The sequence below is a fragment of the Emys orbicularis genome, chromosome 1 (genome assembly GCF_028017835.1).
Source record: "Emys orbicularis isolate rEmyOrb1 chromosome 1, rEmyOrb1.hap1, whole genome shotgun sequence".
Classification (NCBI taxonomy): domain Eukaryota; kingdom Metazoa; phylum Chordata; order Testudines; family Emydidae; genus Emys; species Emys orbicularis.
The window spans coordinates 348,233,741-348,252,607 of record NC_088683.1 but is presented as its reverse complement, the minus strand read 5'-3'; the positions used below and the strand labels follow the sequence as shown (position 1 = coordinate 348,252,607).

General features: G+C 49.2%; 1 protein-coding gene across 2 annotated transcripts; it reads left to right on the top strand.

The window, feature by feature from the left end:
- Positions 1–479: 479 nt before the first annotated feature.
- TMEM126A (transmembrane protein 126A) lies at positions 480–18,867 on the top strand. 2 transcript variants are annotated; one of them, XM_065409960.1, is made up of 5 exons: positions 480–627; positions 3,656–3,777; positions 16,671–16,864; positions 17,472–17,586; positions 18,511–18,867. In XM_065409960.1, exons 2-5 carry the CDS (start codon positions 3,665–3,667, stop codon positions 18,713–18,715), a joined length of 627 nt encoding a protein of 208 aa, XP_065266032.1. In that variant the 5' UTR covers positions 480–627; positions 3,656–3,664; the 3' UTR covers positions 18,716–18,867. The 2 variants fall into 2 exon arrangements, with proteins under 2 accessions (XP_065266032.1, XP_065266024.1); XM_065409952.1 differs by lacking the exon at positions 480–627 and having other exon boundaries at positions 3,647–3,777.

Below are 18,867 nucleotides of genomic sequence, written 5' to 3'. Positions count from 1 at the left end.
TCTGGGCTGCGGTGCAGGGAGGTGAGGGGGGAGCCGGGCAGGTTGAAGGAGGTGGGGAGAGGGTGCAGGGGAGAGGCTGGAGGATGAGGAAGCTGTGGGGAGGGGGGCAGGAGCTGGCAGGCGGGAGTCGCTGGAGGCTGGGCGGGAGGGGCCCGCAGGCAGCGCCTAGTAGGATGCTGAGGCCTGGGGCAGGGGAGAGGCCGCTGCCTCCACCCGTGTCAGCCGGTTGCCCCGAGGGCTAAGGGGCCCCATTGAGGGCACGGCTAGGGGGAGTCTCCGCGTCTCCAGCTGCAGGGTCCCGGCTCAGCCCCGTCTCCATGGAGGAGCCGCCGATGCCGCCGCCATCCTCCTCCCCTAGCAACGAGAACCCGGCCCAGCGCCGATCCCGCCTCTCCAACTCCGTGGCCAATCAGGAGTAGCTATGCTGGGCCTTCGGGGACCGCCCAATCATCGACGCCTTCCGAGGGGGAGTCGGGTCGCGTCTAGGTCATATGACTGGACAAGATGGCGGCCCCCACAGGAGGAATGCGTGTGACGGGGAGGGGCCATGTTGTGGGGCCTGTACGGGCGGCACTGCCATACCTGAAGAAGGAGCTGGGGCAGTAGGGATAGGGCACCCAGCATAAGGTAAGACAGGGGCAGCGGGGCACGACTCTGCTTCACAGAGCCTGAGAGGGCCCCCCGAGACAGACCAAAGTCGCATCTGCCCAGCTCCAAGGGGGAAGCTGCCCAGCTCGGGGGCGACCTGTCTGCAAGGTCCCGCTGGGTCTCTGCGCTTGTAGGAGAGATCAGTAGGGGTGGGTCCATGGCAAGGCAGCAGGAGCCGCTGGGTGGTTGGTTGCTACATGAAGACACGGACAGAAAGAGACCTTAAAACAGGGTGGAAGGAAGGTAGAGGCAGAGCCATTGTACGCTCACTTGGGAGGTTATTGCTGACGTCTTGAAGGTTATACAGCAAAATTAGATACAAGCAAAAGCAACTCTTGTTATGTGAATAGTATTAAACTAGGCAACCCATTTGCTGTACTCAGATTGAAGTGAGATAATTAACACCTGCAAAATGTTTTATGGATTCTCTTCAGAAGTCCTTCACTAGGTGAAAACAGGAGTGGGCCAAGTCATCACACTCTTCAGTACAAGTTTGGGGTTGCCACCTGAGAAAAAAATTCCACTTACCCTGTAAGTCAGATAACTGGGGAGTAAGGTTTGAAGGCTGACATTATCTTGTTATACAGTAGAACCTCAGAGTTATGAACACATCGGGAATGGAGGTTTTTTTGTAACTCTGAACAAAATATTATGGTTGTTCTTTTAAAAGTTTACAACTGAACATTGACTTAATACACCTTTGAAGCTTTACTATGCAGAAGAAAAATGCTGCTTTCCCTTTATTTTTCTTTAGTAGTTTACCATTAACACACTTCTGTAATGTATTTGATTTATTTATTTATTTTTGTCGCTGCTGCTGCTTGATTGTGCACTTCCTGTTCCAAATCAGGTGTATGATTGACTAGTCAGTTTGTAACTCTGAGGTTCTACTGTATTCAGTCAAGTATCAGGAGGTAGCCGTGTTAGTCTGTATCCACAAAAACAACAAGGAGCCCGGCGGCACCTTAAAGACTAACAGATTTATTTGGGCAGAAGTGGTGAGGTTTTTTTTACCCACGAAAGCTTATGTCCAAATAAATCTGTTAGTCTTTTAGGTGCCACCGGGCTTCTTGTTGTTTTACTGTATGCAGTGTTGCTGTAGCTGTGTCGGTGCCAGGATATTAGAGAGACAAGGTGGGTGAGGTAATATCTTTTATTGGACCAACTTCTGTCAGTGAGATAAGCGTTTGAGCTTACACTGAGCTCTTCTTCCTAGACCTGAAGAAGAGCTCTGTGTAAGCCCGAAAGCTTCTCTCTCTCAATGGGGTGCAGTCCAGACCAGTGAGAGGCTGTGTCACCACTTACCCTAGAATCTGGGGTGCCTCACAGTGTTTTGCTGCTGTAGCTCCCAAACTGGGCTTCTCACAAACAGCATGCAGGTCACACCCTGTGTGTCCGTGTATAGCAACAATCCTGGCCCGGCAGCTCTGACAGCAGCCTGTCAGCAAACATCAGCCACACGCTGGCTTCCAGCATCTTTGGTTACTGCCTGCAGGGTGACCCCAACACACTCCCAGTCCCAGATTTCCCCCCAAAACTGTGCGTTTTGCACTCTTCAGCCCTCTCCTGGACAGTCCCGATATTTTAGGTCCATTCAATTAACAGTACTGGATTACTTTTAATTAAAGAATAAAACAAGTTTACTTAACTACAAAGAGAGATTTTAAGTGAGTACAAATCACGAGGCATTAAAGTTAGAAATAGTTACAAGAAAAATAAAGATGAAAACTCTTTCTAAACTTAACAAACTAGACTTGATTCAACGTGAGGTCCCTTACAACATGTTTTCAGTACATTACTGGCCAAACTCTCAGGCCAGGATCTGCTCCCAAAGTCCATAGGCTGTTTCTTTTGTTGTTTTAGGTGGAAAGGAGAGATGGATGGGGGGAGAGATTACCTCGCCCACCTTGCATCTGTTATGTTGTATTCTTCCTGGGTGCAAGTCTGTTCCCAACGCCAGTCAAAAAAAAGGATTTTAAAGCAGCCCTTAGTCCAGGGGTCGGCAACGTTTGGCACGCGGCTCGCCAGGGTAAGCACCCTGGCGGGCCGGGCCAGTTTTATTTACCTGCTGACGCGGCAGGTTCGGCTGATCACGGCCCCCACTGGCCGCGGTTCGCCGTCCCAGGCCAATGGGGGCGGCGAGAAGCGGCGTGGGCGAGCGATGTGCTGGCTGCGGCTTCTCGCCGCCCCCATTGGCCCGGGACGGCGAACCGCGGCCAGTGGGGCCGCGATCGGCCGAACCTGCCGTGTCAGCAGGTAAATAAAACTGGCCCGGCCCGCCAGGGTGCTTACCCTGGCGAGCCGCGTGCCGAACGTTGCCGACCCCTGCCTTAGTCTTAGGTGCTGTTCCTGTAGTCACTTACACACACAGGCTTAACTTCACTACTGTGAGTAGTCCCATTGATTTCTATGGCACCACTCTTGCTAGTAATGTTTAGTGTGTTTGTCTGCAGGATCAGGGCTTTACCCATCAATTCTTAAAGTAAAGTAGATGCTTTAAAAATAAATACATCTATGTCTAGCCTCAGGAACCAGGGAGGAAGAATTGGGCCATATATGGCCTTCAACTTTAGGAAACTCTCCCCACTGCTCATCCTTTCCTTAATTTAAAAATAACACAGGTGCGTCAACACTGATCAGAATGCCTCATCAAGTATGATCACTTGTTATAAAATAAAAGTCAAGAGTTGTAGAGCAGAGGAGGAGAATAGGGGAGATCCTGATCTTTTACTCACCTGTTAACTGAGGATTTATGTTCTCTCAGAATCCTATGGCAGGCGGATTTTCTTGCTGAAGAGGGCAACTTAACAGGGATTGCATACCCAAAAGTTCCCCAGACATTTTTAGCTAGATCATGCCCTTTCGGTCTCTTGGGGGCTTTTACATTCTTGAGATGTTAAAGCATTAGCTTGTATCATTTGCCTGCTTGTCATGCAAAAGTTATCTGATTATGTTGTGGCAATGTCATTTAACCAAAACTTGCCTTGTTTCTCACTTTATGATCCAGAGCCTTAAAATGTCAGGGAGAGAGCTTGAACTAAATTCACCACTGGAAAATGCAAGGCTTCGACATAAGAAAAAAACGGACGCTCTGCTACATATGTTTCTTCGACTTCCAGAAGCAGACCAGTAAGTGATGCTCGGGTCTTCATTTGTTTTACCAACTCAGCCCTTTTTTGTTCTTATATTTGAAAATCATTCATCGATTTACAAAGCTATTGAATCACATTGAAATGTAAATGATGACTTCAGGGAAATAGAAGGAGTCCCCTGCGCTGTTTAACAAATCTCAGGTGACGACATGAGAGGAGATGAGGGGTGCACTAAGCTACTATATCCCTCCCCCATAGTTGGATGGGGAATGGAGAAAGTGCAGGTTCCACTCCTTCCAGCACACTGAGTGGCACAGCTACACTGCCTCCTCAGGGAACATAAGCTCTGTCGGATGTAAGCTCGGTGCATCGTACTCCCTCCCCGGAACAGCAGGGGAACCAGGAGGGATGCTGGGGCAAAGCCATGATAGAACCCATATATTGGAACATATTGCCAAACACCTGGTTGCTCAACACCAATTAATTATAAAAAAAAAAAAAAGGGAGATATCCTATCTCCTAGAACTGGAAGGGACCTTGAAAGGTCATCGAGTCCAGCCCCCTGCCTTCACTAGCAGGACCAAGTACTGATTTTGCCCAGATCCCTAAGTGGCCCCCTCAAGGATTGAACTCACAACCCTGGGTTTAGTAGGCCAATGCTCAAACCACTGAGCTATCCCTCCCCCCAAAACAAAGCCAAAGCTTCTAATCTTAAAGTGGTCAGCAAATGAGCCTTTGCCCTGTAACAAGATGATCCTCGTTCCCTTTTCAGCTCGTGCTGTTAGACTGAACCAAAATCTGAGGAAAAATTTGTTAGACTAGTGTCTTCCATTCTGCACCACTTTTTATGGTGGACCATGGAAGGGAGCAGAAACCTTTTTAAGGGTCCAAGCTTGACTAGGTTCAGCTAGACTCGTTGCCTTGGACTCTGTAAACCCCTGCTGGGATTTCACCTCAAAACCCCTACAGTGCTGCCTGGATCAGCAGGGTCTCCCAGGGACACCAATGGAATAGTAAGGCAGGACTGCAGAACACCCACTAGGGCAGTGTTTCTCAAATGCGGCCACCATGGGCTTTTCATGCGGCCACAACAGCCTCCTGGGTGGTAATTGGGGGGGGTGGGGGGGGAGGAGGGGAGCATTAGTCCCTCCCTCCCTGTTGCTACTGGATGCGCCGCCCTGCACTGCCTCTGGAGACAGGCGGGGCACAGCGCTGCAGGAGCAAGGTGAGTTCTTGACCCACCTTGGGGGAAGGGAGTTTGGGTGGCAGACTCCAGCGGCAGGACTTGGGGAACCTGGCCATGTGGTCCTGGGCTCCAACCACGGGGCATCAGGTACTGACACCCAACCCCTTCCCCCCCGGCTCTGGCCACATGGTCCTGGCTTCTAGCTGTGGGGCTTCAGCCTCCAGCCCCTGTTTCCGGCTGTGTGGCAGCAGGCACTGGCCCCCCGATGCCTGTCCTGGGCTTCAGCCATGCCGTGGCAGGTGCTGGCCCCAGGTGGCGATCCCTAGCCCCAGCCGCATGGCAGTGGGCTCCAACCATGGGGCTTTGGGTGCCAACCCCCGGCTCCGTCTGCGGGGTTTCGATCTCTGGCCCCCAGTTCCAGCCATGCAGTGGTGGGTGCTGGCCCCAGCCACCAAACCCCAGCCCTGGCCATGCGGCAGCAGGCTACCACTGCGGGGCTTTGGGCGCTGACCCCTGGCTTCAGCCGCGTGGCAGCAGGTGCTGCCCCCCCCCCCCCCCCCAGCCCCTGGTGCTGATCCCCTGCTCCAGGCACATGGCAGCAGGCGCCCACCCACAGCTCTGGTCCCGGACTCCGGCCATGCGGCGGCGGGAGCTGGCCCTGGGTGCCGACCCCTGGCTGCGCAGCAGCGAGCACTGGCTCTAGCCATGCAGCGGCGGGTTCCAGCTCCGGACTTTGGCAATGCAGTAGCAGGCAGTAGCCCCGGGCGCTGACCCACAGTTCTAGACGTGTCCCCCTAGTGCAGGGGTTCTCTCAACATATTTTTTGGTGGCCTCTGAGTGTGGCCACCAACTCTCGCTCATGGCTGCACTGACACTTTTTCCTAAAATACTTAACTAACTTTAGGAAAAACAATTAAATATGCACAGATACACATCCACATCTTTGTAATTTACATATGTTGGGTTTTTTTGCAGACTCAATAATAAAAATAATGCTGGGAAAAGTGATATTTGTATATTCGTTAATGTCACTTTTCACAGCTCACTTACTAGCTATCTGGGAGGTTGTGAAAAGTGACATTAACAAACATACAAGTATCACTTTTCACAACCTCCCAGATAGCTAGTAAGTGAGCTGTGAAAAGTGATACTTGTATGTTTGTTAATATCACTTTTCTCAGCAAGTCACAGGACCCAGCCCTGGATGGAGTGGTTGGAGGAGGCAGCATGGTCCAGAGGCAATGGTGAGATGGATGTGGGGCTGGGGGAGGCAGTGGGGGCTCGGACATGGGGGGGGGGGGTGGATGCAGGGCCAAGAAGGCAGCAGGGTTCAGGGGTCATGGGGGTGGGAAGTATACGTGGCCAGGAGCGATGGGGGCGGGAAGGATATGTGGCCAGGGGAGGCAGCAGGAGCCAGGGGTGATGGGGGTGGGTGATGAGCCTCGCTGTCTCATAGCCAGAGCCACAGGTGGGTGTCTGCTGCCATGCAGCCAGGGTCAGGGCTCAGAGCCAGGAACTGTGTGGCTGGAGCCAGGGACTGGAACTTGCTGCTGCATGTCTAGAACTGTGGGTCAGCGCCCGGGGCTACTGCCTGCTACTGCATTGCCAAAGTCCGGAGCTGGAGCCCGCCGCTGCATGGCTAGAGCCAGTGCATCCCATCACATGCTGCCTGTGCAGACCTTAACCCACATCAACTGCTACAAAGATCATGACTTCTGAAATGGTAGCGGTTAAGCAGTGGTGTTGTAGCCATGTTGGTCCCAGGATGAGAGAAACAAGGTGGTGAGGTAATTATCTTTTAGTGGATCAACTTCTGTTGTTGGAAAAGACAGGCTTTCAAGCTTCACAGAGTTTTCCCCTGAAGTCTGGAGAAAGTAACCAGAGTGTCCAAGCTAAATACAAGGTGGGACAGATTGATCAGCATAAGGGGTACACTCATGTTGTAGGAGACCACTTGAAATGAAGTGGGCAATTAACACCTCTTCAGTGGTAGGGTAATGGACTGTTAATAGGCAGCATATGAGACACAAGGATGCTCTGTGAGACACTGCAAACAATAGTGGAAGACATAGAATTTTGCCATTTAAGATGGAAATTTTGCAACATGAAGAAAAAGAAAGCCAAACTTAACAGTGACATCTACTTCCTTAGCAAATGCAGGAAACAAGTCGTCATTCCCTGAGGACTCACTATCAGTAACTCTCTGACCACTGCATAAAACTCTAAATATGTTGAGTAGCTCTGCAGAAGGACTTCAAGAAAACTGAGGAACCATCTCCTGCATCTCACATATTCCAGAAGGGACCACTTCAAATCATCACATGCTCCCACACACAGGAAGGAAAGAAAAAAATAAATCAGGAAATCTACATGGATGCAACAGGGAAGCAACTCCAACACAGACATGTGTTACTGCCCCTCATTGTCAAAGTGGTTCCTCAAAGCCTCTCTGATGTTAATAGCAGCCCTCTGGGCTCCTCTGACAGCCCTAGCATCTGGCTGTTCAAACTGTGCAGCCAAGCACTCTGCCTCAATGCTCCAAAACTGAGCAAACATTTCACCCTTAGATTCACACAGATTATGCAAAGTGCAGCACGTGGCTATGACCAAGGGAATATTATCCTCGGTAAAGTCTAGCCTGCCATTTAAACAACTCCAGCGAGCTTTCAAACGGCCAAAGGCAGATTTGACTACCATGTGGCACCTGCTCAGCCTGTTGTGAAAACGCTCCTTGCTGCTGTCCAGGTGCCCTGTGTCAGGTTTCATGGGCCAGGGCTGTAAGGGGTAAGCCGGGTCTCCCAGGATTACTATGGGCATTTCCACATCCCCCACTGTGAACTTGTGATCTGGAAAGAAAGTACCCGCCTGCAGCTTTCTGTACAGGGCATTGTTCCTGAAGATGCATGTGTCATGCACCTTTCCAGACCAGCCTGCACTGATGTCCGTGAAACGCCCCTGGTGATTCACAAGCGCCTGCAACACCATGGAGAAGTATCCCTTCCTATTGATGTATTCCAGTGGCTCTCAAACTTTTGTACTGGTGACCCCTTTCACATAGCAAGCATCTGAGTGCGACCCCCACTTATAAATTAAAAATATTTTTTTATATATTTGACACCATTATAAATGCTGGAGGCAAAGCGGGGTTTGAGGTGGAGGGGGACAGCTCGTGACCCCCTGAGGGGTCCTGAACCCCTGATGTATTCAGAGGCAAGGTGGTCTGGCACTAAAATTGGAATGTGTGTGCCATCAATCACCCTGCCACAGTTAGGGAAACCCATCTCTGCAAAGCCATCCACTATTTCATGCACATTTCCCAGAGTCACGGTCCTACGCAGCAGGATGCGATTTATTGCCCTGTACACTTGGAGTAATACAGCCCAAACAGTGAACTTTCCTACTCCAAACTGATTTGCAACTAACCGGTAGCAGTCTGGATTCGCCAGCTTCCACATAGCGATTGCAACACGCTTCTCTACCGGAAGGGCAGCTCTCAGTCTGGTGTCCTTGCGCCTCAGGTCGGGGAACAGCTCAGCATATAGCTCCATGAAAGTTGCTTTATGCATCCTAAAGTTCTGTACCTACTGGTCGTCATCCCACACCTGCATGACAATGCGATCCCACCAATCAGTGCTTGTTTCCCTAGCCCAAAAGCGATGGTCAACCGTATGCAGCTGCTCTGTGAATGCACAAAGCACTGATAAGTTGCTGCCGTCCATATCACACTTGGGTGCCTGTGATTCATCCTCTGCTAACTTTGCGAGTAACTCTGAGAATAACTGTGCTGCCGTGCGTGATGTCCTCACGACAGCTAACAGCACATAGGAGAGAAGTGTGGGATCCATCCTCTCTCACTGCAGATGCTGGCACGGACTACAAAAGAATGACAGTTAGAAAAACGGCGCAAAAGGAAGTCCAAGACCTTTGGAGGGGTGGGACACAAAGCGGTGAATGATGGTACATTTTGCACATCCCAGGATGTGCTGCGCACCGTTTCCGCATTCCCACAACACCTAGTGACGGATGGTGTTGGCAGGCACTGTGGGATCCATACCCACAGTCCATTGCTCTCGCTGTCGACAAAGATGCCCCAAATGTGGACATGATCTGTCAACAGAGGGAGCAAATGTAGACACACTTTGGCGACTTTGCTTTTGTCTATTTTTCCTTGGTGACATTAGTTTAATCGAAAAAACTTGCCAGTGTAGACAAGCCCTTAGATATACAAACAGGGGGAACCCAGGCAGAGTCATCATATCTGGTCATGGCACGCTTATTGAAGGAATATCAGTACTTGTAGAAACCATCCTCAAGCCACTCACCTTGTGGCTAGTTTCCTCCAAGACACAACTGTCTTCCTCCAGAAACTGTACAACATTAACAGCCTCCTTCAGAACACCATCACTGCTCACCGTGGATGTCACCTCCTTATATACCAACATTCCTTACCATGACAACATCACTGCCTGTCTCAAATACCTATAAAATAATAAACAGTGCTTAGAAATCCACCTCAAACACATCGTCAAACTCATCCATTTCATCCTTACCCATAATAACTTTACATTTAACAACAAACATTTGTTCCAAAACATGAGAACAGCTGAAGAATTTCTGGAAAAATGCACCCTGAATCCAATGATATACCTGAGTTACATCAATGATATTTTCATCCTCTGGACAGACAACCTAAATTCTCAATAAAAGGATTAGGGCCTGTCTTATAGTGCCCTCCTACCGGACCAGGCTTTGCTCTTGCTGAGTCAGCTCACTCCTTAGGTTAATTCTGTCTGAGCTCTCTCTCAAGGAATCCAAGGAAGCAGTTTGCAGCAGGGTTAGTTGTTTTATTTAAGCCTTCTTAACAAAATCAAAACCTTGCAGATTCTCCCCTCAAGGTCTGTGCATGCTGACTTGTCCATTCCCCAAGGCTGGCTCTGTCTACACAAGCACTTTTGTTGGTCAGGAGTATTGAAAAAAAAAAACACCACCAAAAGCACCGATGTGGACAGCACTGCGTTGGCAGGAGATGCTCCCCCCACTGACATAGCTACCGCTACTTGTTGGGGGTAGTTTAATTATGCCGACAGGAGAGCTCTCTCCTGTCAGCATTAAGCGGCTACATGGGACACCTTACAGCAGCGCAGCTGTGCCGCTGTAAGGTCTGTTGTGTAGACATAGCCTCAGTCCCTCCCACCAGTAACCAAAATTTCCTGGCTCTTACCTAGGAGTCTCAGCAATAAAGTACTCCACACAATCTCCCGTCTCTCTGTTTGGTTTCTAGAGCAGTTCCTCCTTGTAGCAGCTCCACTAGCAGTCTGCCCTGCCCCAGCCCTGCCACCTTTCTGGAGAATATTACTCTTCTCTTCTCTCCCACCCCTCATTTCTTGCTGGCTTCTTTTATAAAGATTAGCTCATTAAGTTGCAACTCTCTCTCCAGGGCAGAGGGCAGGGCTAATCAGCCAGACAGCTGTAGGCCTCTGACCCCAAAGGAATTACCCTTATACCTTCATACTCCCTCAGCTTTCCCCCACAACCTCAGCAACTAGCACCCATCCATCAAACAATCTCTAGAACACTCCATCACCAGCATCAACTTCTTGGACACCACAACCAGCTTCAATAATTGTACCCTACAGGCAACAATATACAAGAAGCCCACAGATAACCACACCTACCTGCACAGCTCAGTAACTGTCCCAGACACACCAGGAAATCTATTATCTACTGCCAGGCTCTCAGATACCACAGAATATACTCTGAAGAGACAGTCCAGGAGACGCACTTAAAACTGCCTTACCCAAATAAGGACACTCCAGCAGAGAAGTAGATCGTATCATGGAACAGGCCACCCCAGTACCACAGTAGATTGTGCTTCAAGACGGGGGGGGGGAAATTGACAGCACATCCCTAGTTGTCACCTACCACCCTGCACTAGAACCCATACGTATCATAAGCAGATAATTACAACCCATAGTAAATGGGGACCACATCCTTAACTAAATCTTTCATGACCCCTGCCCCTTTTCTGGCCTTCAAATACCCCAACCTTGCCAAGCTTCCCACAGACCAGGACACACCAACTCAGTGACACCAGCCCCTGCCATACAACAAATGCAAAACTTGCAGGCAATCTCCACTGTATGATGGCCAATACCCCCCCACACACACACATACCTTTCAGGATTTATGGGTCCTACATATGCTCGTCACAACATGTGGTGTACCACATTCAGTGCATCAAAGGCCCCCAACAACAAATTGTGTGTGAAACCAATCAATCACTAGGCTCTCCAATGAACTCGCACATAAAAATGATCAGACACGCTATCCACTGTGATTGAACACTTTTCACAAAGTAATCACTCTGTATCACTCACAGTCCTCATCCTTAAAGGAAACCTGCACAACACCTTCAAAAAATGAGCCTGGGAATTTAAACTCCTCAGTCTGCTGGATGCTAAAAATCATGGACTTAACAGAGACAGATTTTATGGCCCATTACAACTTGTTACACACCCTGCTGCCTACTAGCCCTCCATTGTCCTACCACAGAAGAGCTTTTAATGGCCCACTTCATTGTAGGAAACCATTTAAAATATGTGAATCCCCTATGCTTAACAATCTATCTCACCTTGTATTGAGCCCGGACACTCTAGTTATCTTCTCCATACCTGAGGAAGAGTTTGGTGATGCTTGAAAGCGTTTGCACCAACAGAAATGGTCCAATAAAAGCTCACCCACTTTGTGTCTCTCATTTGTAAGTTTTGGTAGTACCAAAGAAAAATGACTGTCACATATTAATCTAATCTTTCAAAATCAGGCTTGAGCTATATAGCATTTTAAATTACAGGTAGCTTATATTCACTTTTGAAAATTAGGTAAATGTAACTAGGGATTGAGGAGGTAAGGATTTTCCTATTCAAAACTGTAAGTGAATTTCTACCCTAAAATGTTTTTGATGCAGATGCTGAAGTGTTTGGAGGATTGGAACCTAAATCTATATAGGTGTTTGTTTTTTTTAATCAATGATTAATTTTGCTTTAAAGTATTTAGAATATTGAAGTTCTGTAAATGGGTGGATTTTAAGAAATAATTATTTTAATTTCTAAATGTTATAGAGATTGTCACATTTGATAATTTTGTAAATACATGAGACATTTGGTTTTGAATAAATTTTGTAGCCAGTTAAGCATTTTATTTTGTTTGAGTTTAAGCAGGAAATCCAACTTAATGATGGCACTTTAAAAAATACACACAAAGATGGCACAGCATCAGAAGCAACGTAGCTTCCAATTAATTCCTTGACCTGGCAATGGCTATCATTCTGGGAATATAAAATTAATGAACAGCTAGTGTTATAGGACTAAAGTGTTGTTTTCACCTGCCTAATTTACCATGCTGGTTGTAAGTGTCAGAGGGGTAGCCTTGTTAGTCTGTATCCACAAAAACAACGAGGAGTCTGGTGGCACCTTAAAGACTAACAGATTTATTTAGGTATAAGCTTTGTAGCTGAAGTGGGGTTTTTTACCCATAAAAGCTTATACCCAAATAAATCTGTTAGTCTTTAAGGTGCCACCAGACTCCTCGTTGTTTTTATGCTGTTTATAGTTTTATATACGAACGCACAGCTTTCTTCAGTAAATCAAGCATGTGAAACAAACTCCTGTTACAAACGGCCAGTCAAGCTTACAAAATTGACATTTTTGAATTCTGTTTATTGTTTTAGATATTGTAATGAAATGTAGCGTGTCCAAGCTGCCCCATCAAAAGTTCCCCATCCTATAAAGCAGGGGTAGGCAACCTTTCAGAAGTGGTGTGCCGAGTCTTCATTTATTCACTTTAATTTAAGGTTTCGCGTGCCGGTAATACTGTTAATGTTTTTTAGAAGATGTCTCTCTCTAAGTCTATATTATATAACTAAACTATTGTTGTATGTAAAGTAAACAAGGTTTTCAAAATGTTTAAGAAGCTTCATTTAAAATTAAATTAAAATGCTGATCTTACGCCACCAGCCTGCTCAGCCCGCTTCCAGCCTGGGGTTCTGTTCACCTAGGCCTGCAGCGGGCTGAGCAGGGCCTGTGGCCGGGACGCCGGCTGGCAAGGGGCCGGCAGCCGGGACCCCAGACCTGGGGGGGGGGGTTCAGGGGTCAGGGCAGAAGGCCGGGGGTGTGGGGGGATTCAGGGGTCAGGGCAGAAGGCTGGCGGGTGTGGGGTGCAGGGCAGAAGGCTGGCGGGTGTGGGGGGTTCAGGGGTAAGGGCAGAGGGCTGGGGGTGTGGGGGGGTACAGGGCAGAAGGCTGGGTGTTGGGGGCGACTCGAGGTCAGGGCAGAGGGCTAGGGTGTGTGTGGCGGTGCAGGGCAGAAGGCTGGGTGTGGGGGGGGTTCAGGACAGAGGGCTGGGGGGGGTGGAGGTGCAGGGCAGAAGGCTGGGTGTTGGGGGGGAGGACAGGGCAGAGGGCTGGGGTGTGTGTGGAGGTGCAGGGCAGAAGGCTGGGTGTTGGGGGCGACTCGAGGTCAGGGCAGAGGGCTGGGATGTGTGTGGGGGGTGCAGGGCAGAAGGCTGGGTGTTGGGGGGGTTCAGGGCAGAGGGCTGGGGTGTGTGGAGGTGCAGGGCAGAAGGCTGGGTGTTGGGGGGGAGGTCAGGGCAGAGGGCTGGGGGTGTGTGGAGGTGCAGGGCAGAAGGCTGGGTGTTGGGGGCGACTTGAGGTCAGGGCAGAGGGCTGGGGGGTGTGTGGAGGTGCAGGGCAGAAGCCTAGGTGTGGGGGAAATTCAGGGCAGAAGGCTGGGTGTTGGGGGGGGTTCAGGGCAGAGGGCTGGGGTGTGTGTGGGGGGTGCAGGGCAGAAGGCTGGGTGTTAGGGGCGACTCGAGGTCAGGGCAGAGGGCTGGGGTGTGTGGAGGTGCAGGGCAGAAGGCAGGGTGTTGGGGGCAACTCGAGGTCAGGGCAGAGGGCTGGGGGGGGTGGAGGTGCAGGGCAGAAGGCTGGGTGTTGGGGGCGACTCGAGGTCAGGGCAGAGGGCTGGGGTGTGTGTGGAGGTGCAGGGCAGAAGGCTGGGTGTTGGGGGCGACTCGAGGTCAGGGCAGAGGGCTGGGGGGGGTGGAGGTGCAGGGCAGAAGGCTGGATGTGGGGGGGTTCAGGGCAGAAGGCTGGGTGTTGGGGGCAACTCGAGGTCAGGGCAGAGGGCTGGGGGTGTGGGGGGGGGGTTCAGGGCAGAGGGCTGGGGTGTGTGTGGGGGGTGCAGGGCAGAAGGCTGGGTGTTAGGGGCGACTCGAGGTCAGGGCAGAGGGCTGGGGTGTGTGTGGAGGTGCAGGGCAGAAGGCTGGGTGTTGGGGGCGACTCGAGGTCAGGGCAGAGGGCTGGGGGGGGTGGAGGTGCAGGGCAGAAGGCTGGATGTGGGGGGGTTCAGGGCAGAAGGCTGGGTGTTGGGGGCAACTCGAGGTCAGGGCAGAGGGCTGGGGGTGTGGGGGGGGGTTCAGGGCAGAGGGCTGGGGTGTGTGGGGGGGTGCAGGGCAGAAGGCTGGGTGTTGGGGGCGACTCGAGGTCAGGGCAGAGGGCTGGGGTGTGTGTGGAGGTGCAGGGCAGAAGGCTGGGTGTTGGGGGCGACTCGGTCAGGGCAGAGGGCTGGGGTGTGTGTGGAGGTGCAGGGCAGAAGGCTGGGTGTTGGGGGCGACTCGAGGTCAGGGCAGAGGGCTGGGGGGGGTGTGGAGGTGCAGGGCCTATTTCTGTTTGTTAAACTTACGCAACTTGGGGTAGTGTAGTGTCAGAACAAGTAGGCTGGGCATCTGAACTAAAGGGCAAATAGAGGGATAATTGGGATAGAATAGGAAGGGGATGGGGCCTAATGAGTTCCTTCATCCTGTAGGCACTCTAATGCATGCATTAAAATTTAGTAACACTGAACTGAATATGCCTAGTTAGGATTGAGGCCAAGATGTGTTCTTACATCACCTTGAATGTTTTGCTTGTATGTACATTTGTCTTTTTATACTTAGACTGTAAACTCGTTGAGGCAAGGATGTGTCATCTTACAGTATCTGCTCATACAGCCCCTAGCACATTTCAGGCACTACTAGAATATAAATAAGTAATTTTTGCCTTTATCACTGTTCTGCGGGCTATTTTAAAGAACACTTGATTGATTTCAATAGAGAGTTCTGATTAAAGATGGATGGCATATATCTTGGTTAAAACAAGTTAGATGCAGCTTTTAAGTCAATATGGACTTGAAAAAAAATGAATTGGCTTCTAAAACCGTGTATTGCCTAAGTCAGAGGTGGGCAAAATACGGCCCATGGGCTGGATCCGGCCCATGTAACATTTCTGTGCTGCCCCTCCCCCCCCCCCCCCGGCCGCTGAAAGTCCTGCAGCACAGTGAAGCGCTCAGGCAGGCTGCCTGCCTGCCAAGGCCCCATGCTGCTCCTAGAAGCGGCCAGCTGCTGCTGGCATGTCTCTGTGTGCCCCTGGCAGGGAGGGGGAAGCAGCTCCACACGCTGCCCCCACCCCAAGCACTGTCCTCACAGCTCCCATTGGCCAGAAACTGGGTGGTGCATGCGGGCACGGGTAGCACAGGGACAGACAGCCGGCCACAGCTGCTTCCGGGAGTGGCATGAGGCCACGGCATGCAGGCAGCCTGCCTGAGCCCTGCTGCACTGGGAGCGGCCTATGGTAAGCGTCTCCTGGTCAGAGCCTGCACCTTGCACCCCCACCCGCTACCCCAGGTCTGAACCCCTTCCTGAACCCAAACTCTCTCCTAGATCCCCCCCCCCTCCATTAATATAGTAAAACAGGGATCAGCAACTTTTGGCACGCGGCCCATCAGGGAAATCCGCTGGCGAACTGGGACGGTTTACCTGCAGCGTCCGCAGGTTCGGCCGATCGCGGCTCCCACTGGCCACGGTTCGCTGCTCCAGGCCAATAGGGGCTGCGGGAAGGGCAGCCAGCACATCCCTCGGCCTGCCCCACTTCCCGCAGCCCCCACTGGCCTGGAACGGCGAACCGCAGCCAGTGAGAGCTGCGATTGGCCGAACCTGCGGACGCTGCAGGTAAACAAACTGTCCCGGCCCGCCAGCGGCTTTCCCTGATGGGCCGCGTGCCAAAAGTTGCTGATCCCTGTAGTAGAAATATGCGGCCTGTGACAACTTACCAAAATTCATGGAGTAGCCTCCCTCTGAAAATTATTGCCCACTCCTGGCCTAAGTGGTTGTGCTTCTGGTGTTTAACACCAAGGCTAAACTTCAATTAATTAATTGTTTTTTCCAGACAGCTTTTTGGGTAGGGGCTTCTCACATAACCTAGTGTTTTTATTAGAATGCTACCATGGGGAAGCGTAAATGATCATTTCCAAGACCCATAGCATTTACTGTACCACGTCAGACTGTTCCTCAAAAACAGTATTTTTACCCCTGTGAGTCGCCTATACCTTCTGTCTGGATATGCCTGTGATCCCCTAGAAGTGTAGAATCTCAGTTTTAGAAGATAACCTGTACATGTAATTCACTTGGCCAATTGTGCATACTTGGAAGTATACCTACTTGTTCTTCCCTGATCCTTACCACTATCACAGTAACTTCAGGCATATGGCAGAGAATACTGTACTAGTTGCTTCTGAAAGCAGGACGACTCCATTTTAGATCATCTTCAGCGTAGTAATTTAATACAGCATGTTCCCAAAGACATAAGACTGAGCAAACAGATTTCCTGTACACCAGAGTTGCAGAAAATGTTAACCTAATTTCCCCCCCAACAGGAAACTCTTTACACATGGATCATACTTCCTGGGAATAAATGGAGGCATTTGTGGTTTAGTAGCAAACAGTTTTTTCAGACGCATCCTAAATGTGACACAGGCTGGGATTGCCTCTAGTTTGCCAATGGCTGTTCTTCCATTCCTCACAACAGCAGCAATTTACAACACTGCGGTAACTGAACCTTTAATTTCAGGTAAATTTTTAATTCCTTATGAAGGGCACTGTTTTCAAAACTCCCATGTCATAAAAACTGTCTGTGTTTTATATACAATACCAGAAAAGCTTATGCTATTTGCAAAACAGTGAAGCAATATAGTGTTGAAAACCTCACCTTGTACATGAACTGCCAGGTGCACAGAATAATGTCAAAAGACAACATTTTTACATTTATGCATATACAAAAAACATTCTTCAACCTGAATGGGGTTTAGGTGAGGTGAGATGGATAGAGCAGATTTTTCTATGACATGCCCCACTAATTGTTGAACACTTCACCATCAATGGATCTGTGTTTGAATCAGTAATGTTTAGTGCATGCTGGCACTTCAGTTTAGATGCAATTACAGCAATACAAATTGGGTTATATTTGATTGAAATCTCTATAGAGCTGAATGGTGGAGATGTGTCATAATACAATAGATAGACTGTTCTAGTTAATCTCTTTAGTTGCAGTTCATCATGGCCATTTCCACTGACAATATATTTCACTTCAGAGAGCCTGCCTCTTTAAGCTCAGGTTAAAATGTAAAAACAACGTAGATATTGTATCTTAACTGTGAAATGACTTGTTTGTCATCTAGGTGATCTAATGTGTACAACCTGTGCCATAGTCAGAGGAGGATTAATTGGGTCTGTTATAGGTGGTCTATATCCCATTTTCTTGGCCATTCCTATAAATGCAGGACTTGCAGCCAGGTATGTGAAATTTTGTTAAACTTCGGTTTCTTGGGACAAATTAATTCTACACAGTTCTTATCAAAGCGCACTTGGCTATTTCAGTCTTTTTGGACATTACATAGCAAAAAGGTTTTAAGATGGTTGGAATAAGTAAGATTGCAGAGCAGCATTCAAAAAAGTTATCCTACCTAGCCCCTGCTGCATGGGACATCTGTTCTATAGGAAAACCAGTTGCCTGAAATATGTCTAAACTAATGTTTGAAGGTCTTTGAACAGAAGGTGGATAACTAAGCATAGTACTAATCAATTGGAACAGAACAAGATTAAGCATTTAATACAAGAGGTATTGACTAAGGACAGAGGCCAAGCACATGAGCTCCCATCTCAATGTTGACTCCCTTTTGTGATCCTAGGCAAATTACCTCTCTGCCTCCACTTGACAAAAGGAGGGTAATACTTACCCCTCAGGGGCATTCTAAGGACTAGTTTGTAAAGCAATTTGAAGATGAGCCTTATAATCATGGCAAGTATTAATACTGTGCTTCCAATCTGGAATACCAGATCACTGGTTCCTAGTACCCAAAAAAGCTAGTAAGGGTATGTCTACACAGGAACAAAAAACCCATGGCTGGCCAACTCAGGGTCACAGGGCTGTTTCATTGCTGTGTAGACTTCCAGCTCAGGATGGAACCTGAGCTCTGGGACCTACAGCCTGGGCTCCAGCCTGAGCCCAGAGGTCTAGACAGCAATGAAACAGCCCTGCATCCTCAGCTCCTTAAGCCCGAGTTGGCTGGCATGGGCCAGCTAAAGTTATCCAGTTGCTTTGTAGACATACACAAATTTGAGGTGTTGGGAATAGAGGGTAATATTTTAAAGAGAAAGATGGGGGGAATTGGTGGTAAAGTAACAAGACTAAGTTTTATTGGCTTTTGTTCTGTATAGGTACAGCTCAGCTCCGTTGCCTGGGAAAGAGAATATGTTACGCTTTTGGATTAAAGTCTCTCAACCAGTCTTTAAGAAGATGAGTTTTGCTATCCTTCTGCAGGCTGCATTTGGAATTTACCTCAGCTCAAGACAGTATGGAATACTTATGAAAATGCTCCAGTTGCCTGAAGCAAGCAGCAATCCTGAAGAACTCAAAGATTAAAACTGAAAAATACACAACTCCCTCTAATGCTTGTGTGGGTTACCACAAACCATTAAACTAAATAAGGCAAGAAAGTTGCTTTGTGGGGGTTTTTAAATAAGTAAATCAAGACTTCTCAATGTCTTTCACTATTAAATTCTGAACTGAAACAG

What these genes read in the sequence shown, in the direction of transcription:
- TMEM126A (XM_065409952.1), top strand. Translation starts at nt 3,647, where the DNA reads ATGATCCAGAGCCTTAAAATGTCAGGGAGAGAGCTTGAACTAAATTCA. An exon ending in AACTGAACCTTTAATTTCAG is followed by an intron (nt 16,865 to 17,471) that starts GTAAATTTTTAA and finishes TTTGTCATCTAG; the next exon opens with GTGATCTAATGTGTACAACC. An exon ending in AATGCAGGACTTGCAGCCAG is followed by an intron (nt 17,587 to 18,510) that starts GTATGTGAAATT and finishes TGTTCTGTATAG; the next exon opens with GTACAGCTCAGCTCCGTTGC.